Genomic DNA, 22,997 nt, shown 5'->3' with positions numbered 1-22,997 from the left:
TAGAATGAAATCTCTTTTTCTGAATATATTTAGCATTTTTCAGAAGAGTCTAAAATAGAAACTCTAAGAACATTAACTTAGAGCACTTTTCAAGTTCATCTTACTCGCAGTCCATTAAAGTGAAGTGACAACTGAGGTATGACATGAAGTAATTATACTGATTGTGTTGTATATGCTCTGCAGGAGCTGAATGATTTGCTGAGGATATTAATTTCAAAAGTCAGACAGCAAGAGATCAGATGAGATGAAAGATCACTGCAAAGTGACCTCAGACCAGGGGAAAAGAAAAGGAAGAGGGGGTAATGTGGCCCAGCTGAGGAGTTCAGTGCTGAAGAAGATGCATTCTGACAGCAAAGGTGGTTTCCATGAAACTGAATGTAGGTGTCATCACTGCAATTCAAAGTCACCACTGTGGATTCCCTTTTTGGTCTTGGTGAGAAGTGGAGTATAACTCATCTGGCTTGTTTTAGGTGTCTTCCTTGGGATGTGATAAATCATGCCCTAGATTCCATGGCTTATGAAGACAGTGTAGGGTGACTAGCTGGGCCACCCTCTTCAGTGTGCTGGCCCATAATTCAGTGTTCCACCCTGAGGGACTATGGAATGGGTGAAATGCAGATACAATCCCAGACTGAGCTACCATCTACCCTATTCACACAAAGCTGTGAGCAGGGAAATAGTAACTATAACATCACTTAGAAATAGCATATGATGAGATTAGGTTGATAAGGATTCTCTGAAAGAGAATAGGGATAGATTCACCTATGCGAATAACAAACATAGTGAACATAATTTCTTTGACCTCTAAAACAATTTTCACGGTCACAAAAAGTTAATCAGAATGTAAAAGCTCTTTATCAAATGTTCACAGAAATCAGTATTGGATTTATATACTTGAACTGTTGTGCAGCCCTGAATAGATACATTAAAAGTAGTTTAATCCGATTATACTTTGGCTTTAGCTTAGTTCAGCAATCTAGCAATGCAAGTAAAACTGCTTTCACTTAGGGATTGTCACTGCTTCACTTGGATAAATTCATTAGCAAGGCATAAAGTAACTGTGAGTCTGCAGGGCTTTGGTTAAGCCATGGGCTAGATCTTCCTGAGGGAACCAAAAACTGGAGGTAAGTAATAGCCAGTTCTCAGTGTAATACAACACTATGAAGAGGATGTCATGAAGCTTGACTGGGCAGCGTAGTCCTTGAATCTGGATATCCACACTCAGAGAAAGGTAAGCAGTGGTAAAAGCATGATTCTGTGCAGGGACACTCACACTCATTATGTTCCACACGGCTTCACCTGTCATTTGCCAGAAAAAGCATCAAACTACTTTAGTTTCACCAAAGTTTTGACTTGGTCAAGAAACAGTGTTGTGGCACACCCAGACCAAAACAAAAGTCTGTAATCATCATGGTTATTGCTGCTACTGACTCATGGACTTCATGGAAAAACACAGACAGTCCTTGAGCTGAAGGCCCTGGGTTCAAGGGCTCTGAGCACATGTCCAAGGATCCCTGGTCCCTTGTGGTTTTGGCTGCTCAGGCTCAGCCTGTACTGAGGAAGAGCCTGGCCCATACAGCCTGCCCCAGGGTAACCATTTGGGCTGATACAGCCACCTTCTGTAGTGAGAAACAGGCCCTTTATCCCATCTATCACAGTGCTCTTATGCCTCCACTGACAAAAGAGAGCCAATTTGAACAAGAGGTTTAGTTTTTGGCATCAAAAGATCCCCTTGCTCACTGATTAAGGTTGTATCCTTGCATGCCACCGTTAACTGCATCAGTACTCCAGCCTGTGCAGCACAGGAACCATCCATAGGTGATAGTGAGAAGGGATGCCAACCAATTCATGGCTATCAGGAATCTTTTCTCTCTTTCCATACAGCTGGAAATGAGGTGAGACATTGCAGTTAACAGGGAAGGATGCCTTTGGAGGGATCTTTTCGATCTTCGTGTAGTGAAAGTAGACAGCAGTCCCCAGATTTTTCCATGGCCAAGCACTTAGTCCTCTATTATTCCCCCTGCAAAATGTGGCCAACAATGCTTGATCCTCTCCCAGTAGTGTTATGGGGGTAGATAGTACATCTTGAGATCTGTTTATGTCCTGTATGATGGAGATCATGTGTGACCTACAGACAGACAGCATTTCCTCTCCCTAAAAACTGCAGTTTATCTCTTGCTGCTGTTCCACAACTTGATCTATACTTGGTTGGCCATGGCATAAAGCACAACTGGACAGTTTAGATGCAGAGTACCTTTATCATGAAATTTAAATTACAAAGATAAAAACAGATCAAAAGATCAAGGAGAGAATTTAACATTTTTTATTGGCTTTTTCCCTGCATTTTCTTAACTTTAACCAGAGGTGTTTCTGTCTTCCTGTAATAATCACCCATTTCCAAGAAATGAAAATACACTTGCAAAACTAATACATGAGAATCTATTTGCAAAGATATTTATTTATGCGCCTGGCACTTCAGGGTGTTTAGAGGGTAATCTCAAACTGTGAGCTCTGCACTGTGTAAATTTGGAAGCGATTTTTCTAAATGTCAAGTATTTATTACATGAAAAAAACATTTGGAGTGTGGAGCAGGTCCCCAGTGATATACAGTACATTTGGGGTAGGGCTTCTTGGATGAACAGAAATCGTATTTGAGATACAAAAAAGCAAATCCTCCATTTGAAATTGCTTTGTGTACATGGAAAGGAGCTTGAACAAAGGTAGACGGCTAGCTCAGTGTTTTGCTTTGTCTCATGCATAAAGTAGTGGTTTTCCAAGTCTTTTATATCCATGCCTGTGCCAATCTGTCTTTTCTCAGTCCTTGGGCACTTTTGCTTCTCTTTCTTACCCCCATAACAGCTCCTGCAGGCTCCATTCAGACTGCAGGCAAATAAACTCTGCAGAATTTATTTATGTAGGATTTTACCCACGTAATATCTTACCTTATTGTCAACATATCTCAACGTGCAAAGCAGTAAAGTGCAAGTCTCCAACTGGAGGCTGATGATATGGAATATGAGGGACTCTGATCTATTGTGAGAAGCCCATGATGCCTGTTGTTTTGCTTGGAAATATGAAAATCACCAGAAGAAAGGGAAGGAACACTTAAAGGTGGCCTTACAGTGACATCAGCCAGCTTCCTCAGCACTCAGGGATGCATTCTGTCAGGGGTCAGGGGTTTGTGTATGTCCAGTCAGCTTAAGTATTATCTGACCTGATCCTCTTCCAGCAAAGGTACACCTTTCTTGCTCCAGTCTTTCGCCCTGATCTCTGGGGATTCCTGAAGTTGTATCTTTCTAGCAAAGGCTTAAGTGAAGAAGACATAAAGTACCTCAGTCTTGTCCATGTCCTGTGTCACCAGAACCCCTGCCCCTTTCAGCAGAAGGCCCACATTTTCACTGGTCTTTTTTAACCTTATATATTTATGGAGGCTTTTCCTGTTGCTCTTGACATTCCTTACCAGACTCAACTCAAGGTGGCTTTGGCTCTTTCCTAACCATGCCTGTATGCTCAGATGGCGTCTCTATATTTCTCACAGCTTACCTGACCCTGATCCTACCTTCTGCATACCTCATTTTTAGGTCTGAGTTTTGGCAGCAACTCAATAACAATCCACACAGGCCTCCTGACATTTTTGCTTGACTTCCTGTTCTTTAGGATGGATTGTTCTTAAGCATAAGTAATGTGATTGTTGAATATCAACCAGCTTTCTTGGATCCCTCTTCCCTTCAGGGTTCTATGCCATGGGACTCTTTTAAGAGGATCCCTGGAGAGGCCAAAGTCTTCTGTCCTAAAGGCCAGGGTTGGGATCTTGGACTTCACCCTGCTGTTTTCTCTCAGGATACTTCACTCCACCATCTCTTGGTCACTGCAGTCAAGGCAGCCTTTGACTTTCACATCCCCAGTGAGCCTTCCCTTGTTTGTAAGTGTGAGGTCCAACAGAGCACTTCTCACTGCTGGCTCCTCTATCACTTGGGTCAGGAAGTTTTCATCAGTGCTCTCCAGGACCCTCCAAGAGTGTGCTCTCCCTCCAGCAGATATTGGTGTGGTTAAAGTCCACCATGAGGACCAGAGCCAGAGAATGTGAGGCTGTGGAAGGCCTTATCTACTTTTTTCTTCCTGATCAGAGCAGACACCCTCTACATCAGGCACCTCCTTACCCATGGAGGTGCCTGAAACCTTGGGGTGGAAGTGCCTGCTAGGGCTGCCCCATCCATCCTTCCACACCAGCCTGACCTGTTCCCTGTCTGGGGGAGGTAGGACAGTCCCTGATGGTGAAGTTGTTCCCTCCCAATCTGTGTGGGGAGCATCTTACAGTACCTGTTCATCTGATGACATTGTAAGTCAAGGTTTGTGGATAGAGGTCCTGTATTTTATTAGTCCATCTAATAAGGTTGGGGGAAAATGGCAAGCTTTCATTAGAAAGCTTTTCTTCATCTCTGAAATAGATGCCATGAAGTTCAAAGCAATTGCTCCAAGGTCAATTAGGTGTATAGGAGCTCCACTACCTACAGGAAAAGGCAGCTAGAGAATTATGGGTTAAAGGAGAGAAAAGCTAAGAACAGATCTTGCGAAGGACAGAGCGCCAAGTAATTTACAGCCTGTGAGGAAAGTGGAGAGGTTAGTGGTGAAGAGGATATAGCAGCTGCATGTACTAAAGTTCAAAATAAAGCTAGGAAGGAAAAATTACATGGAAGTCCATTTGAATAAAGCTTTCATCAGAAGTGGACAGCAATTAAAAAACAAACCAAAACAAACGAAAACAAAAAAACCAATAACAACAACAATAACAAAAAAACAACAAACCACCACAAAAAAAAACCAAAAAACACAAAAGCCCAAAACAAAACAAAACAAAAAACCAACCAAAAAACCAAAACAAAGCAAAAGAAATAAATAAAACCTCACATGAAAACCAACAAACCCCAGAAGCTAAAAAATTGAAAATGCTGATTAAACACAATGAGATTTTTTGAGACATTTTATATCCTAGTTTCATCTGGAATAGAGTTAATTTTCTTCCTAGTATCTGGCACAGTTCTGTGTTTTGGATTCCATGTGAGAATCATGTTGATAACAAACTGATGTGTTGGTTGTTGTTGAGCAGCACTACCCTTAAATCAAGGACTTTTCAGTGTCTCATGCCCAGTGAGGAGAGAGGCGCAGTTAGTTGGGACAGAGCATGGCCAGGACAGCTGACCTGAACTGGTCAAAGGGGTATTCCACACCCCAGGACATCATGCCCAGTGTCTAAACTGGGGGAGTTGGCCAGGAGGGGCTAATTCCAGCTCAGGAACAGTCTGGGCATCAGTCAGCAGGTGATGGGGAAGGGGAAAGGGAAGGGGAAGAAAATGGAAGGGGAAAAAACCCAAAATTCACAGCCAAAGAAACAAACAAAAAGCCACACTCAAATTTGAAAGGACAGTGAAGGGAACTACTAGAAGCTGAGAGAAGTCATGTCCAAATGAGAAACCAGGAAAATTGAAATTTTTCAATACACCTAATATATACACCTAATTGACCTTGGAGCGATTGCAAAGTCGATCTCTAGTGGGATAGACCAAATACCAGTTCAAGAGGCCAATTACTAATAAAAAAACACTTTCAAACACATCAAAACCATGATGTCTGCTGGAAATTCAGAGCAGCTTAAAGCAAGACAGTCAAGAAGTAGAAGGATTAATCAGCAAGATAAGGCCATAGGAAAAAACTTGGATGAATGCAGCTCATTAAGAAAAAGGTGAAGGAGCCCCCTGAGACAGCTGAGGAACAATCTCAAGCTGAAAAGGTTTTGAAACAAATCAATACATTGACAGGTAAAGGAGAAGGCAGAATGGGAACCATCAAACAGCTCTGTAGCAACTCAGCATGGAACTGCTAATTTGCAGTGCAATGCATCTGCTGTCAGAGGAACAGTCAATGGCCTGTATAAATTCAGACTCTCAGAAAAAGGATCTGGGGTCATGCTGAAATCTAGAGAGCAACAAATCTAATGTTTTTACCTGGCAACATCAGGAGAAACTGTGTGAGCAGATGTGCTAAGGAGGATTCTACATGCATTTGTTCCTGAGGAAGTCATGCCTTATGAATCTGGTGGAAACATCTATAGGATTTTACAAGCTTTGTGGGTAAGGGTGAAGCAGATGGAAGGTTTTTGTCAAAAACTTTTCATAACGCTTACTGCAGATTCCTAAGAGATACCCTAAGAGGGCATATTCTCCCTGTTTTAGGCTAGAAAGCAGAAAGTTACAGAAATGATGGAGAGCCTTCACTGTGGAAGGAAGCTGTCAGTGGGCTACCACAAGTACTTACACACTGGATTTTACCATTCAATACAATCCTCAGTGACCTAGCCAAGGCTGCCAGGGAGCTTGACAAAAGTTTTCAGTTGGTACAAAATTATTAAGTGCAATCAGTATTAATACCAAGCTTAAAGTTGCAGAAGGGTATGGCAGTCTTGGTTAACTGGGCGATCAAACAGGGAATGAAACTTTAATGTCAATGACAGCAAAGTAGGGGGAAAAAAAGTCATAGCTATTAGTTCTTAGAAAATAAATCTTTGAGTCACAGTGGATAACTTTCTGAAAACATCAGCACAGTACTGAGCAGTGATCAAAAAAGTAGCTAGGATATTTTTACTTACTTTGAAGGTAACTGAGCACAAAACAGGAGTTCCCATTATGTCACTCTGTGTTGCTCCAATGCACGTGTCTTGGAGACTGCATGTTGTCTTAAGTCACCCTGTTTTAAATAGATTGTAGCAGAACTAAAATGAGGAGTAGAGTGATGAGGATTATTAGGGTTACAGGATGACTTCTTGATGAGAAGACACTATAAATGTTGAAACATGCAGAGGTGCTGGAGGAGAGCTACTAGAGAATCACAGAATCACAGAATGGTTTGGGCTGGAAGGGACCTTAAAGATCATGTAGTTACAACCCCCCTGACATGGGTCGGGACACTTTTCACTAGACCAGGTTGCTCAGAGCCCCATCCAACCTGTCCTTGAACATTTCTAGGGGTGGGAAGTCTGTCAAATGAGGGGTGACATGGAGGGGTTGAATACAGAATTATATGCTTCATAACACAAGAACTCCTAGAAAGTCAATAAAATAATCAGACAATAAGGATAAAACAATCAAAAGAAATGTTCAAATGTTCTTCCCTGGTATACTGTCATATTACGAAATATAGGCTGTTAGAAGCTAAAAATAAAAAACTATTCTTATCAAGTCAGACAATTTCATCAATGGTCTGGATAAAGCCACTGACACAAAAAGCCCCTGGATTTTAATTTGCCTGAAATAAAAGCTATTCCAGGGATTGGAGCCATGTTCCTTATACCATTTTTCTCAGCAAGATCTGTAGGAGACTGAGTGGATCACCGGTCTGACCCAATCGGGCTGTTCATACAGCTCTGTCTAGAGCTCTGGCCTTTACTTCACCTCCCATCTGCCAGGTCATCGCTTTCTTGGATCCTTTTTATTACCATTGAGTATAACTTGATATAATGAAGCTAAATTTTCTGGGCGAGGTGATCTTTCCCCTCTGCACAGCCCTGATAAGATCCCTCTGCAGTGCCACGTTCAGTTCTGGGCTCTCCAGTACAAGAGAGATGGATTTACTGGAACAAGTCAAGCCAAGGGGCACAAAGACAACGCAGAGGTTGGAGTACCTGACATACGAGTAGAGGAGACTGAGGGAGCTGGGACTCTTCAGCCTGGAGAAGGCTCAGAGGGATCACATCAGTGTGTATAAACTACTGATGGCAGGAATACCAAAGACAGAGCCAGGCTCTCCTCAGTGCTGTCCAGTAGCAATGGGCAATGAAATGAAAACCAAGAAATTCTGTTTAAATACAAGACTCAACATTGTCACTTTGAGAGTAACTGAACACCAAACAGGGTTTGGCCAGGATAGACACATATCCTACCAATGCAAGAATTTCCCACTTCAGACCACTCCTAGATCACAGTCCAATATTATTTAGCCTAAGGCAGCAGGGAAAGTGCTTTATGCTGTTAGGCAGGAGTGGTACAGGCACACACGTCCACAGCTGCCCAGCTGCAGGGCACTAAAGGCTGAGGGGGAAAGCTAGGGGCAGCAAACCTGTCGTGCACTCCAGCAAGCATCATGAAAGAAGGACTTCTGGAATAGAAAGTATGTTTGTAATTGCCATCTCCAATTTGAAAAATAAACTTTAAAAATATGATAGTAATAGTGTTCAGTAGGTGGGAGCCAAGGTATTTTTGCAGTATTTAAATATTAGCTAGGATGGAAACCTGTTCTGGACATGGAACACTTCAGCCAGCAAAAACTCCCCATGTTACTCACTTTTCCCTGTACAATAAAGCTGGTTATATAAAAGGGCAGAGCTTTTCTAGCTTGTACATTTTTTGGACACCCATAAAATCTATAAGGTGTCTTATGTTGGGAGATCTGGGCTTAAAACCATTCCCCTAGTTTGGAAAACGTGGACTTTGAGTCTGGGTCATTCTCAGACCTCACACATGGCCTCCACCCTGCTGCCAGGTACCCATCTGAACGTCTCCAAGATTCATGCACAGGGTCTGGTACAGATGGAGTTCACTGTCTTCACAGCAATTCCTAGGGTGCTCTGCTTTGGATTTGTGACTAAAACAGTATTGGTGACACACTGACACACTGGCTATTGCTGAACAGTGCTTGCAAGGCATCAAAGCTTTCTTTTTCTTTCCCGCTCTGAGACATCATCAAGTTGGCTGGGTGTGGGAAAGACACTGGAGGTGACAGTTGGGACAGCTGAACTGAACTGGCCAAAGGGCCATTCCATAAGCAATGCCGTGCTTAATCAGCTCAATCACCAGCAATAAAAACTGAGGCAAAGGAAGAAGAAGGCTTCCAAGGTGGCCATTGTTCGGACACCAGCTGGGCATCTGTCTGGGTGCCCAGTGGGGCATAGTGTGTGATTGCCTTTATTTTTCCTGGCGTTTTCCCCCTCTTTTTTCTTCATCTGTTATACAGTCTTTATCTCCGCTCACAAATTTTCTTACTTCTGTTTTTTCTGTTTTCTCCCCCATCCCACTGTGAGGGACGGGGACAGCAAGCCTCTGTGTAGGTACTTGGCTGCCGGCTGGGTTCAACCCACCACTCTTCTCTATGCTGAACATGTTTTTATTTGCTGTCTGCCAAGTCTGTGACACCGTCCTGGACTTCAGAATCACATCCAGTAGCAGAGAATAACCGCAGAGCAGTTCTTGGGGAAAGCAGCATCTTTCCCTTGGAGGCCATACCATCTCTCATGGTTCACTAGAGGCAAGGATCCACCGGCGAGGAGAAATGCTCCACACAGGCTGCCTTCCCCTTGCAGTTCATGTCACCCACCACAGGGAGACAGCTGCAATACGTCTATGGAAAAGAAATGTCAGGCTGAAGTGTTTGTACAGAAAGGACGACACACCACTGTGCAGAGATGTGGCTGCTGTGGAGTTGCCCTTTCCTGAAGCAGTGAGTTTGGTTGCTGCGGACTGAAGCCCATAAGCACCTTTTACCTCTGACCAGCTCATGGGCCTGAGGAATGGCCTTGGACTGGGTTGTGAGGGGACTGTTAGCCAGAGCATTGCTGCCCATAGTGCAGAAGAAGGGAACAGTGGAATGAAGGATGCAATATGCTGCAGAGAGGAGTCCTACAATTAAGGCTTCTATGCTGCTGGAGAAATATCTTTTTTCCTGTTTGTGCTATAGCCTTCCTGGCTGAAGCTGGGAATTTCACTTGAACTATGCTTTGCAGTGGTAACCCATAATGCCCAGGCTTCATTTTGTGAGGAATTTTTCTGAAATCTAAACTGTGAAAGTACCTGAACCTGAAAACAGCAAGTGTCTTAAAAGTACACAGTGCTAACAGCCCTCACAGCAGACCCCTGAGGCTAAATTCCACTTCTGAGCACTGCTGTGCTCCATGGCCCCCATTTGAAACAGGGTCGACAATAACCCACCTGTTGCAGGGGTCTTGCAAAGAACCAGGAAGAACAGCAGAGGGTACTCTAGAGGCAATTAAAAATTCAGACTCTTTAAAGCAGATAAACGGGGGGACACACATCCAGGTCTGAAATGCTCTAGGAGTGAGCAGTGGTGATTCCTGAAGTGCCATCGGGTGTGTACACTGCACAAGAACAAGGTCCATGAACTTGCAGCTGAAATCCTTAGCTTTATGCATGAGAATGAAGGGACCAAATAAAGATTGAAGATGTAATTTTATTTTTGGCACTTTCTAATTCTGCATGCATGACTGCACTCAAGTAAATGTCCCTTAGAGCAGTTTATTGTACGCAAATTACTTTAAATTTTTCAGTATTATCCAGGCTTTCCTTCCCCTGTAGAAGGATTTTATAGTTAAAATCTCTGATACTTGTTAGAGCCCCAGCAAAATTCTCTATCCAGCCACTCAACTGCTCATTCTCTTCAAACATGGAAGTTTATGTCCCATAGATGCCTTCCCTTTCACCAGTTGGTATAAGCAAACACTGGCCAGGAGCAGGAGCCTCCCAACACCAGCTGAGCTCCAGCAGGATGTGGTGTCCCTGCAGCCTGGGTCCTTGGTGACTGCCACCAATGGCCCTATGACAGGGATGTCAGTCACAAGTTTCTCCTTGGGTGCCTAAAGGTGACTGAGAATCTACAGGATATGTTTTAATTGACTAATGGGAGAACAGACCAGTCGCAAAGCGCCCAGTAACCCACTTACCTGTGGAATTTTGCACCTGCAAATAGGACTTTAAATGTGAGCCCTAAAGTGCTCTAATCACAGGCAGCACTGGGCACCTTGCCTGACATGGTGGGATTAGCCCAGACCTCATTTGTGAGGTCCAACGACAGTCTAGGATGAGTCATTTCCTGTAAGCAGTTTTCTGAAAGTTCCTCAGGTGCTTTTATGGCTTTGCATGAGGTGCATGGGCACTTGTCTGCCTGTGGGGCAGCATCCTGCAGCAATGCCATGCCCCCACCACCAGCCCTGATGGACAGCTTCCCACCTTCCTGCCATCCGGCTTCATCCAAAGTGTCCTAAGCTCTTTAAACCTCACAGGTAAACATTCAGGACCTCCGAGCAGTCTTGTAACTATTTCCTCCATGCACTTTAAATAATACAGATGTTCCCACTGAGCACAGTAGGCCACCAGTGAAAGCACCAGAGTCATTTACAGATGTAACAGCTGAAAAGAGCTGCCACAGGGAAGGGAAGAGAGAAGGCCAGAGCCTTTGGCTGGGCCAGAACTCTGAGCATTCTGTGAGCCAAATATGTGTTCAACACTGAAATACCGGACAGAGAGATGAATGAGAGGAGGGGAAAAGAGTGAGAAAGAGAGAAAGAAAAAAGAGAAAAAGAAATAGAAAAGGGAGGGAGGGAGTATATTTGCTGTATACTAAAGGAGACCCACTGGATGGCAGAAGTGCTTTTAGCTATATGTTCCCAAGAGCTTGGAATATCAAGTCTCTGTTAACAGTTGTCTGTGTTTTGCAAGATTATTAAAAAAAAAGAAAGGAAAGTAAGCTTCCAGCTACATGAGGCAAAATAAACTAAACATGAGGATTCTTAGTTATCTGGAGAATTAATATTATTTACTGTAGGAACAGCTCACACACTGGGAGGTAGTCACTCTAGAAGTTCACAGGAGCAGCTTCTTGGTGCTTGTTGAAGGGCAGGAAAAGCGCCCAGCCATCAGTCGGGCTGCACCACTTGGTAGAGCTGCTGCCTGGAGTTATCAGGATGTGAAATGCAGTTCTGAGGTCAGCTGCTGGTTCAACACTAAGCAGCTTTCAGTAATTGTTGGTGAGCATGAGGCTGGTGCCCCTAGATCAAACACCGAGGTTTACACAGTCACCATTTGCTCTCCTTTCCACCATGAGGATACTCTCACACTAGCACAGAGTGCAGGTTTTGGAGGTTTCCTGCAATATTGCTATCCCCTTGACAACTAGGTTTATTTATTTCTGTTTTTCTATTTATTCCCAGGGCTGAAAGCTCTGCCATGTGCTTCTCTGTGCTCTGAGTAAACCCAAACACAGAAAAGCCAGGAATAACTCCTTTGCTGCACTGCCAGTGCTTGATAGAGTCACTTCTTTTATCTACTGAGTGAAGCAATCAAAGGCAGCAGAAAGCAGTGAGCCAGGTAGCTGGCAGCAGAGGGAGAGCAACATTTGAAAGACTATCACAATTGAGGTAACCTCCAGCAGTCAGTGTGCATCTCAAAAAGCACACTGTGCTGTGGGTCTCTGCCCAGAGCCACTGAGGGTCCCCACTGTCCCCTGGTGGAGCTGGCTCTCCCTGCCCACATGCTGCCAGGTGCCACTGACCAGGGCTCCCACACTGCTTCAGCTGTAAAAAATGACATTAAACATTGGCCCAACCTTTTCAATACCCAGATCAAGAAATACTTCAGTAGTCTGCAATAGGCAGGACATCAGCCTCTTTTCCCACCCTTGTCCTGAAAGGGTGTAGACACTTGTGCCTATTAAGGGTTCAAAATGAGATATTACACATGCCCAGAGCTGTCACTTTCACAGAAAGCATTTCCCATGCAAGCTTGTTCAAGATTTTTTAATCATTCTGGATGTAGAAGAAAACCTGGTGTCTGTAGTCTCTGCAGCATGAAAGAAGCTGGGTTCACTCTTTCAGTTTTTAGTGAGACTATCCTACTCACCATGCTGTGGACCAGGTTGAATCTGTTCTGCTTTGTAGCAAGCAGCAGCTGAGGCTTGATGCCAGGCACTCTCCTCGGAGTCACTTCTGGCTCTTTTGCATGGAAGAGTCAGCAGAACAAACACAGGATCAGCTTCAAGACTTTTCTCTTGGGTAAGCACCTAAAGCACCAAGCTGCACATATGGATTTGCATGTTTTGCTGAACATCAGCCCAACTGTGGTGTAACAGGAAAGAGAAAACTCCCCTCTGGCCTGCTAGGAGTTGGAAGTTAGAGGCTGAAGTCCTCTGTGAACACTGAACAGCAGCACCACACTTTGAAAATTTAGCCTCTTTTCTGCTGTGAAGAACAGCTTCAGCACTTCTGCCTGGGTGGTTCAAAGCTGTAAACTGCTATCACAACCAGGCCCCAGGTATCCCACCCAGGTTGTGGGATACCAACAGGTTGTGTGTCTGAGCTGCAGAGGGTTTCAGCACATCCCAGACACTGCCCACCTCTCTTTTAGCATCCTAGCTGCAGGTCTCCTAACCTGGTGCTACAGGCAACAGAGATGGGAAAAGCAGACTCCTACTGCCCCCTCACTCCAGTGCCTGCACTGCATCCAGTTAGTTAGTCCTGAGTTTGAGCCAAGGGAAGAGCTAATAAGGATTGAAAAGAAGTAATTTGTTTTCATCCCTATCAGATAGGGTAATAGTATGTTTTTCTTACAGATGAGTTCCCAAGTGCTTGTTAGAGTGCCTGTACAACACAGAACTACTACCCTTACCTTGAATCAGCACTGAATGCTGTACATATTTACTGAACAACTCATTTGCTTTTACTCATTCCACAAAAATTGTTACCTCAGTAAAAGCTTACAGGAGGCAGGTTTTACAGGAGTGATGCAGAACAGAATAACAACTTCCATGGGGCTGTGCTGTGGTCTCAAACATTTAAATTTGAGAAGTTCCTTGCTCTGCAAAAGAGAATTTAGGTGTTCGCAGAGGACTTCAGCCTTTCACTTCTGCCTTCCATAAGACTGTAGCAAGCCAGATGGGAGCTTTCTCTTTCCCATTCTACAGCACTTATGCTGATGTTCAGCAGAGAACACCAAGCATGGCGACTCTCCGTTTTTAAAAAGGAGTTTAAATACTAGAATCAAGTCAGCAATAAGGTAAGTTAGTCTCTCCTAACCCCCAATCCATATGAAAGCTTCATTTAGCTTCTGTAATATAGACAAGCCTTTGGGAACTAGTCTTTCCTGGAAAATGAAGTCAATATACCAAGTCAGCTGTTAACTTGCAAAGGTGCTGTCTGAGATAAGGGTTTGCATGAACTATTTCTCCGCTGCATAACTAGTATGTTTTATAAAACCAAGTTTTAAGGTATTTTGAGCATTCTTAGCTCTTAGTAACTGGGTTAACTAGTATATGGAAGCAAGATTAACTTTTATTAGCTTGAAGTATCATATTTTATTCAATTGATAAGAAATATCATAATACATTATGCATCTGCCAGTTATAGTCCATTTAGTTGGTTCCAAAACCTAAGCAGTAAATGAGTAAGACAGTTTATCTAGTTAAACTGAAAAAACAGCATTCCACACAGCCAGTACTAGAGATGTCAACCGTATAGTAATTCCAGCATTATGTTGTTATGGCTTTCCAGAAAGTCATGAAGTTAACAAATTAGAACACATCAAGAGCCATTTTCCAAAGATTTATTGAAGTAGCGACAGGTTGCTCATACTGTGCTGGAAAAAAGCAGTTTTATTGAATTCTGATACTTAAAAACAGTATTGCAGCACAAGATATTGCTATTTGTAAACTAGACTCCATTGTAAACTCTAATCTTTCAGGGAGAGTCAGTTTGCAAGATCTAAGACCTATTTCCTAGCATAATCATCTTGCGCTCATGGAAAAACTGCAGAAAGGCACTTGAAAGCTGTTTCTTCCTTTAAGACATGGACTTTTTCAATCTTGCTGGTAAGAATTTCTCCTGCATTAATTAAGTATGCATCTTCACTTCAGCTCTACTCCAAGTCATCATGATGCTGGGAAGTTTCATTAATAACCTGATGAAAAACAGAAGCACTTGCATTAAGTTTTAGTGGGAAGTGGGGTTTTTTAGACTTAAAAGTGGAACATGCAGTACCACAAAAATGTGAACAAATGGGTATCAGCTCTCACTTTTAAATGAGAAGTTCTAGTTTGCAAAGACTGTGCAGAAACCATTTAAGCTTTATTGACTTAAGACGGACAACAGGATCTTGCCCCAAACAAGTACCTCTGTTTGCTGCCACGTTTTCCTAAGGAAATCTTTTGAGAACCGCTAACTCAGGTGAACTTAAATATTCAATACAGAGGTAACTGTCAGAACCTTAACCATAAAATAAGAATTTTATGAACTGTTCCATGGAAGCCTGTTTGCTACAACTGTATGTTAAGTCACACACCTTGAACTGCCAGTTTCTGTTCTATTCAATATTTACTGCAATATAAAGGCTGCACTAAGGTAACCAGCTGTGACAGAAATAAAATTAAAAGTTACTACCAACCTGTCCATCTCTAGTTTCGACGGTCTTAATTAGAAGTGTCCTCTTTGAGTGAGTGTCAACCATTGGCTGAGACTCAATGTTGGTTTCTGCAGAAGAAAGTGTATTATTACCAATAGTCTAGATGAAGGGCCTCCTCAAAGAAATGAGGTGTAATAGATTTTAGTGTCTACTTTCAGAATACCAATTTAGTACACAAAGAAGTATGTGGCTCTGAATAAGCCAGTCTTCTGCATTTCTCCCCATTGCCCTTAAAGCGCCTTCAGCAGGCATCTAAACTAATCACTTGCTATGTATTGATATTTTTAAACAAGTGTCCAGGAACACAAGAGCTTCTACCATCCAAGGTTAAGTAATTGCAAGTTGTAATTGTAGTTATATCCAAGAAAAACATTCACAACCAACTGCACTTACACAAGTTCAAAAACCAGCATAAAAGGAACTATCCGAACCCCTCTCAATAGTGACAGAACAACTGGCTAAACTGAAGTAGCAGAAACAGCTTACCTCTCAGGTTCAAAGAAGCAAAGGTTGGAATGGGCATGTTAATCCTGAAGGAAAAAAGAAATGGATCAAATCAGACACTGGTGTAGAGTGTCTTCTAGTAATTGGCATTTAGAAAGTGTCTGTATGTGATTACCTGCTCTCTTCACCCTCCAGCAGCTTTCTGTAGGTGGCAATCTCAATATCAAGAGCCATCTTTACATTCAGCAGGTCCTGGTACTCACGCAGATGGCGAGCCATTTCTTCCTTCATGTTCTGAATCTCATCCTGCAGACGGCCAATAGTGTCCTGGTAGTTAGCAGCTTCCATAGCAAAATTCTCCTCCATTTCACGCATTTGGCGCTCCAGGGACTCATTCTGGGAGAGAACAATGAAATCAAGCACTGCTGCAGTTCAGCCACTCTTCCCCACTCTCAAAACCCTTAGCATTTTAAGAAAAGTTATGCTACATTAGCATCCTTTCTGAAAATGCCCAGGCACATCCCAAATTTATCATCTTCTTATCTTCCCCTTGCAAAGTCAAGGAGGGTTATTCTGCTACACGATTTGAGGTGTGCCATGTACTTGTTCTACCAGGTGGAAAAGCAATCCCTTACAGTAAACCCAACATATGCAGTACAAGTCAGCATGCAAGCAGTCCTCAGGGAGGGGGCCTGCAGGTGTACTTAAGACTGTTAAATTCATTTCAAGACAGCCTTTAGGGCAGTCAGGTTCTAGCAGCAGCAAAACTGTGCCTCCTTTCCACTGCTCCTCCAGCTTTTTTTTTATGGTTTCAGCTGTACCTGACAGACAATGCATAAACACTTCCAGAAAGTGCTACATAAACAGTGAATATTATAGCAAGAGAATGAACTCATTGTTTATAGCTCAAATAAGACTAGTTCAGTGTATCAATCTGACCAGCACACTGTCACGCATGCAGGTAAACTAAGCCCATAGCATCCTCTTCAAAAAGTACTAACAAGCTACTGTACTGCATGGCAGATCACCTGTATTCACATCTAGATCAACAACTAAACTACAGTGCAGTGCTTAAAGCTGCAAAGGGAAGAATGCCCCAACCACTACTGTCTTCTACTTACGCTTCCCTTAAGAGCATCAACTTCGCAGGTGAGAGACTGGATCTGTCTGCGGTACTCATTGGCTTCTTGTTTGGCCTGGCGCAGGGCATCGTTGTTCCTATTAGCAGCTTCAGAGAGATCTGCAAACTGTGGAAAGCCCCAGTTTGGTTAGCACAACACTTCAACAGAAATGGTGAAACAGACTTTTTGTGGACACAGCATCTGGGAGCGACTGAAGTCGTTACAAGTGTTAACACCTGAAACATTTAAATATTGGCACTACTCTTAGAATGCTTCTCTATTTCTAATTGTTAAATTGGAATGTGTAGCAAACTTTCAGATTTGTTTCCCTACCCTGTATGTTTCCCATTTTCTCACCATTTTTTCACCCATTTGCTCACTTGTTTCTCCAGTACTTCATCCAACATCTGCTTCCAGGTACAAGCATAGGAAAGACTCCAAGTATGCACCCATTATTTTGATGCTCTAACTTATGGCACAGAATGCTTTCAGTTGTACTCTTCCCAGACAAGTTTAAAAATTACTTTGTGTCATGGCTGTGTTAATGTCCAGTAGAGGGAACACCGAGTGCCACAGCTAAACTGTTATGTACAATTGTTTTGAGCGCCTGATGCATTTCACTTACTTTGGACTTGTACCACTCTTCAGCTTCCTGAAGATTCTTAGCAGCAACGCTTTCATACTGTTGGCGAACATCACGCAGGGCAGCAGTGAGATCAGGCTTAGAAACATCCATATCGATTTGGATGTGCTGTTCCTGGAGTTGGGCCTGCAATTCTCGGATTTCCTTAGAGAGAAGCAGACGCTCAATGTTATTACACACAAGCATACAGAACGTACACAGGCAGGGACTCTGGGACAGAACCAGTAAAGAACTTACTTGCATGCCAGACAGTCAGCATCTAAACACAGGCCCTCATTATTCAGCTTACCTCATCATGAAGCTTCTTCAAGAAGACAATCTCCTCTTGCAGGGACTCAACTTTGCGCTCAAGATCAAGACGTGCCAGAGAGGCATTGTCAACATCCTGACCAGGGAGAAGAATGATTCACAGTCTTACAAAACTGGGCTGGAAAAGCCTTTTACAGCAAGTTCAGCAGCATACAACAGACTGATCTGAGCATTTTGGCAAGAAAATAAGAAATCAAAAGCTGTAAGAAACCCTTCTGCCATCTCCTACCCCAGCCTGAAACCATTATATGCACCTTTATTGTGATTTTTGTGAACTATACAGCATATGCATCTTTGCCAGCATATTGGCATGATCAAGAAAACACAGATCATGGGTAAATCCTGCTTGAAAATGAAACAGATACTTGAGTCAGAAGTCAGCAGTAAGTGCTTCTAGCTTGATTACGCTGAGAAAGAGTCTTCCAATTTACAAACTTCCATTCTTTCCAGTAGGGCTTAAAAGTGCAACCCATGTGCCTACATGACTATCAGTGGGCTTGGTTTATGGACTCCTTGGTGACCAACCACAGAGCCCTTTAAGTCCACAGACCACAGCTGAAAACATACTTGTAAAAGCTAGTGAGGTATGTATAGGAACTGCAGCATTTACTTCTCCAAGCAGTTCAAACAGGTCACCCTTGAGAAAAAGAAGGTACGAGCATAAATGCAAATTGAGTTACTCATCATTGCCTACACCCTCGTAGTTGCTGGCAAACATTCCACTTTTTGCTGGACAGAGATAATCTTAATCAACAGAAAAAATTCACTTAGGGCATAACAGAAGACACACCATGAATGTCACATGGGAGTAGCTTGAAATAGTTCAAAAACATACCTTAAGACTAAACATTGATTGGTAACTTCTTACATTTTAAATGTGTAGGACGACTAGTTTGCAAAGCGGACGGTTGTTCCTTCCACAGTAGTTACATACACAGTCGCATGCTTGTGCTCACAGGGTATTAACTTATCAGGTTTTCACAGCTTACTCTAAAGCTATTTTGGATTGCCCAAAATTCCTAATCAGCGGTTCTTACCATTCTGACACCTTTGAAATAAGGAGTGTTTTCTTTAGCCTCCTAGAAAGCCATTCCTTGGATCACTCCTACTCTGGGGTAAAGTTCTTGCTTCAGAAGAATTCTTCTGTTCTCTTTATCCAGCAAAATACCCCTTTCATGTGTTATTCCACAACTTCTCTATCAAATCCAGTTTTCCACCCCACAGTTCATACTGGCTCTGTTTTTCTGTTCAGGGAAGGAATTTCCTAATTAATTTGTTCTCCTCCCCACAAAAAACCCTCAAGATCATTCTGGCAGAAAATTACATGGCTATGACCCAACATCGTCGGTCAGATATCCCAAGCGTTTCTAGTGGATTTTACAGAAATCTGCATCCTGAAGACTAATCATTTTTTTTCTGAACAACTGAATATCTACAGGATTTTTAGGACCTTAAAATAAATTGAAAGAATCTTCAACTGAAGACACTTAATATATTGTATGTGCTTTACTATATGCTATCATTTGTATATTCCCTATCATTAAGATTCAGTGTATCAGTATTTCCTAGATGGAGAACCACATGAATGAATAAGCTACTTGTAGCTTGAACAAAGCATAAGTCATAGAAACATGAAAATGGAGTACCCACTGATTTTATCCTACGAGATTCTTTAACGCGAGCCACATAATTCACAGGTTGAGCATCTCTGTTTACTTCAGACACACCTCAGGTTAGCCAGGAGCTGACCTGTTAGTCTTGTCATAGGTTCAGGACCTTGCTGCCAATGTAGTTGACAACACTGCAATAACTTTCTCACTAATTGCAATGCTAGTTTTGCCCCAAAGGAAAGAACTCACTGAACTTTTACATTTCTTTTATGCAGTACACCCCTCAGCACATGAGTAAAATCACATCTTTGCTGAGAAGAATTAAATTAGAATTCAGTATGTGTGAGTTGAACCGTCTCTGAAGCAGGCAGCTTTTGGTAATAAAAGCTCAAATATTTTTTCACCTTATTTTAAAAAAATTAAGTATACAACTGCTCCGTCTCGTAGAAAGTTATTTTGATGCTACATCAGAGCAGCAAAATGTCTGCTGAAGTGTTCTGAATCCACGTATAAAACTTTCCAGTGGAAGAATATAATGGTTTAATAAAAAGCTGGGCTTTTTTTTTTTTTTAACAATGGAAAGCCTAACAGCTTTCCATTCAACTTCAGCATTCTATGAATTTCACTTCACTTTCAGGAGAACAATACTGAAACAGATTTAGTTTTCAAAACCTGTATGTTAACCATACCCTTCCTAGTGAGGAAAAGCAAGGTATTATTGTTGTTCAGATAAAACACATCAGCATGCAAGTTATGTCACAAGTGGATTTAGTGTAGAGTTTCCAGAGACAACGATTTTCATTTCTTATGCAAAAGCTACACTGTAGGAGGTTAAATGGATCCAATTCTGACTGTACTGCACACACAGATCTGCTAGAGGTTGAGCTCCTGAATGACCCCTTTCCAAAGTGCTGAGAAGAGCTGGAGAATGAGTGTGGGATAGATACATACAAAGCCAAGTTCACCTGAAAGCCTAGAGTCTTCATGAAGTTCAATTGGTTTGAAATATAGACACGCATAAAGTGCACCATTTAAGGATGAAAGATCACGTAAAAGCCAACCTTCAACTGAATTCAGCAATGAATCAGAGTAGATCAGGTTCTCTAAAACTTAAGTTAAATGCTTCCGCATGGAACTTCACACTATGTTAAATTGGCTTAGCACTCAAAAAACCCATAAGCTTAATTAATTAAGGCAGTATCTCAAATTGTTCTGTTTCAAACTTCTTTCCCCAGAATGCCTGGGGAGACTAAATTCCCAGGCTCTGAGTGGGAATAGGTGTTTCAGTTTCCACACATTATCTCATGGAGACACCTTCTATCCTTCAAGGACTATAAATATACTGCTGTCAAAAGTCTTGCCCGGAGAAATGCTGACAATGAAGTGGTGATTTCCTGAATGGTGACTTCTACTAATGTCTATGAAGAGCTCTGGAACAAAATCAGCCTGTACCCAGCTGCCTGGAGATAAGGGCAGTCACTTCCAGCCTGGAGGAATGCTAGCAATGCTGTTTTACACCAGCAGTTTTAGGGAAGAGACCTTGTTTTGAGAAGGCACATTCCTAAACATCTCCTAGTCCAAACAAAGCTTAATCCAAGTTGAAAGATGGTTTTGCACAAGTGAAAACTTGAGCTTAACAATTTTTGAACACTGTTTGCACAGTTGGTTCTGGTTGTCATGTAGGTTTTAGTTTATCTGGATAACATCATAGCATCCTACAGAGAATAAATTCTAATGTAAATTGTTTCCTAAATTAACAACTTCGTTTTACAGATGATTAAATCCCATCTTCTTAACAGACACCCAGAGAAGGCAGGCTCAATTGCTGTGACCTCACCCCGAGGAACAAATTGACTACTTCGTGTCAGCAGACAACACCCACATGAAAAATTTTAAATTTGAAACTGTTGTCCAGTGATGCACTGTCCAAAGTGATTCATCAAAAAGGAGCTCTGGTTTATATAAAAAAATGGACGATATACATGGTAGACACATTTTGCTAGAAATATGCCCACACCATTACACATTTAGTAAGAATGCAGCCCACTGCGCCCTCCCCTCCGACACAAAGGGATCTATTATTTCAATCTGCTGCCACCACACTTGCCAGAATGCCTGTATCTGCATTCCACGGTGAATCCCATAGAAACCATTAATACCCTTCAGCCAAGCGAGCAGATGGCCCCCTTTCACTTTTATTGGATCGGAAAGTGATTCCACGTTGGAGCGTTTTTTGTAAAACAGGCTAGACTTGGATAAAGCAAGACAATAGTTACCCTCCCCTCCCCTCAGACCGCAGCATCCCCCTAAAGAAAACACGGAGGGTTTGCGTGAGAACTGACGGAATCTCTTTGTGCGAGAAAAGCAAACTCTTGCAGTCCCACCCTCCGTCCCAGGCACCGCCACCACCTCCTCAGTCCCTCCTCTCCGACCGCTCCCTCCCTCCAGCCCCCGCTAACCTGTCTGAAGGACTGCAGGGTGTTCTCGGCCTCCTCCCTCTGAAGCATCTCTTCTTGCAACCTAAAAGGGGCAAGACAGCGGTGAGGAGGGAGCGAGGGGTCCCCCAAATCCCCCGCCCAGCCTCCTGCCGGCCCGGTACCGCTCGGGATGCTCAGGGGCCGCCTCCGCGCCAGCGGACGGGGAGGGGGGACGGCAGCGGGAGTCGCCGGCAGCCCGAACCCGCGTCCCCCCAGCACACTCACTTCTCCCTCAGCCGCATGATGTCGTCGGCGAGGTTGTCCCGCTCCACTTCCACGCGTGCCTTATCGTTGGTGAGCTGGTCCACCTGCCGCCGCAGCTCCCGCATCTCCTCCTCGTAGAGGTCGCCCAGGCGGGACGTGCCCTTGCCCTTGAGCTGCTCCAGCTCGGCCAGCAGAATCTTGTTCTGCTGCTCCAGGAAGCGCACCTTGTCGATGTAGTTAGCGAAGCGGTCATTTAGCTCCTGCAGCTCAACCTTCTCGTTGGTGCGGTTCGCCTTGAACTCCGTGTTGATGGCGTCGGCCAGGGAGAAGTCCACGGAGTCGTGGAGCCGCATGGGCGGCATGCTGCTCCGCAGCCGCACCGACGTCGTCTTGCTGGTGTACATGCCGCCGGGCGAGGCGGACACGTACCGGGCCGTGCTGGGCCGCAGGGCGCTGCCCAGCGAGTACCGGCTGCTCGACGTGATGTAGCGGGTGCCGGTGCTGGGGCGGCTGCCCCCGCCGAACATGCGGCGGTACGAGGAGTTCTTGGTGCTGCTGCTCATGGCGGCGGCGGCGCGGGCTTTGTAATCCGGGAGCGGAGCAGAGCAGAGCAGGGGAACCCGAACGTACTGCGGGCGAAGAAGGGCGGTGGCCGGCGCCCGGGCCCCTTCTTATGGGGCGGCACCGCCCGTGGCTGGGCCCGCCCCGCCGGGCACGTCCCGCCCGCCGCCGGCCCGCGGGGAGGGGGCGGTGGCCGCGGACACAAAGACGGCGAGCGGGGCGGTTCGGGGAGAGAGTGGGCAGCAGTCTCTGCCTTTCTGAGCCCCGTGGGACGGCACATTTCCGCCGGGGTTGCGGGACGTGGCAGGGAGGGCGCGGCGGGGCGGTGGCCCGCGGATGGGGGCGCGGGGATCCCCGGCACGGCGCGCCCGGGGAGGACGGCGGTGATGGCAGCGGCA

The 22,997-nt window shown here is 44.0% G+C and overlaps 1 protein-coding gene across 1 annotated transcript; it reads right to left on the bottom strand.

Annotated features, from left to right (window-relative positions):
* Nucleotides 1–14,107: 14,107 nt before the first annotated feature.
* VIM (vimentin) lies at nucleotides 14,108–22,698 on the bottom strand. Its single transcript, XM_017817208.1, has 9 exons — nucleotides 22,060–22,698; nucleotides 21,817–21,877; nucleotides 17,728–17,823; nucleotides 17,421–17,582; nucleotides 16,796–16,921; nucleotides 15,850–16,070; nucleotides 15,717–15,760; nucleotides 15,213–15,298; nucleotides 14,108–14,729 (listed from the first exon to the last, which is right to left on the bottom strand). The coding sequence occupies exons 1-9, from the start codon at nucleotides 22,599–22,601 to the stop codon at nucleotides 14,688–14,690; spliced, it is 1,380 nt and encodes a 459-aa protein (XP_017672697.1). The 5' UTR covers nucleotides 22,602–22,698; the 3' UTR covers nucleotides 14,108–14,687.
* Between the last annotated feature and the right edge of the window lie 299 nt (nucleotides 22,699–22,997).

The sequence above is a fragment of the Lepidothrix coronata genome, unplaced genomic scaffold (assembly GCF_001604755.1).
Source record: "Lepidothrix coronata isolate B3197 unplaced genomic scaffold, Lepidothrix_coronata-1.0 Scaffold59, whole genome shotgun sequence".
Classification (NCBI taxonomy): Eukaryota; Metazoa; Chordata; class Aves; order Passeriformes; family Pipridae; genus Lepidothrix; species Lepidothrix coronata.
The sequence above is the reverse complement of the archived record's forward strand: the minus strand, read 5'-3'. Positions and strand labels throughout refer to the sequence as shown.

Bases quoted from the DNA above. Each gene is read 5' to 3' on its own strand.
- VIM (XM_017817208.1), bottom strand. From the start codon at position 22,601: ATGAGCAGCAGCACCAAGAACTCCTCGTACCGCCGCATGTTCGGCGGG. The intron at 16,922-17,420 runs GTAAGTGAAATG...GGCTTTCCACAG, and splicing joins AAGAGTGGTACAAGTCCAAA to TTTGCAGATCTCTCTGAAGC. The intron at 15,299-15,716 runs GTAAGCTGTTTC...TTTCTTCTGCAG, and splicing joins TGCTTCTTTGAACCTGAGAG to AAACCAACATTGAGTCTCAG.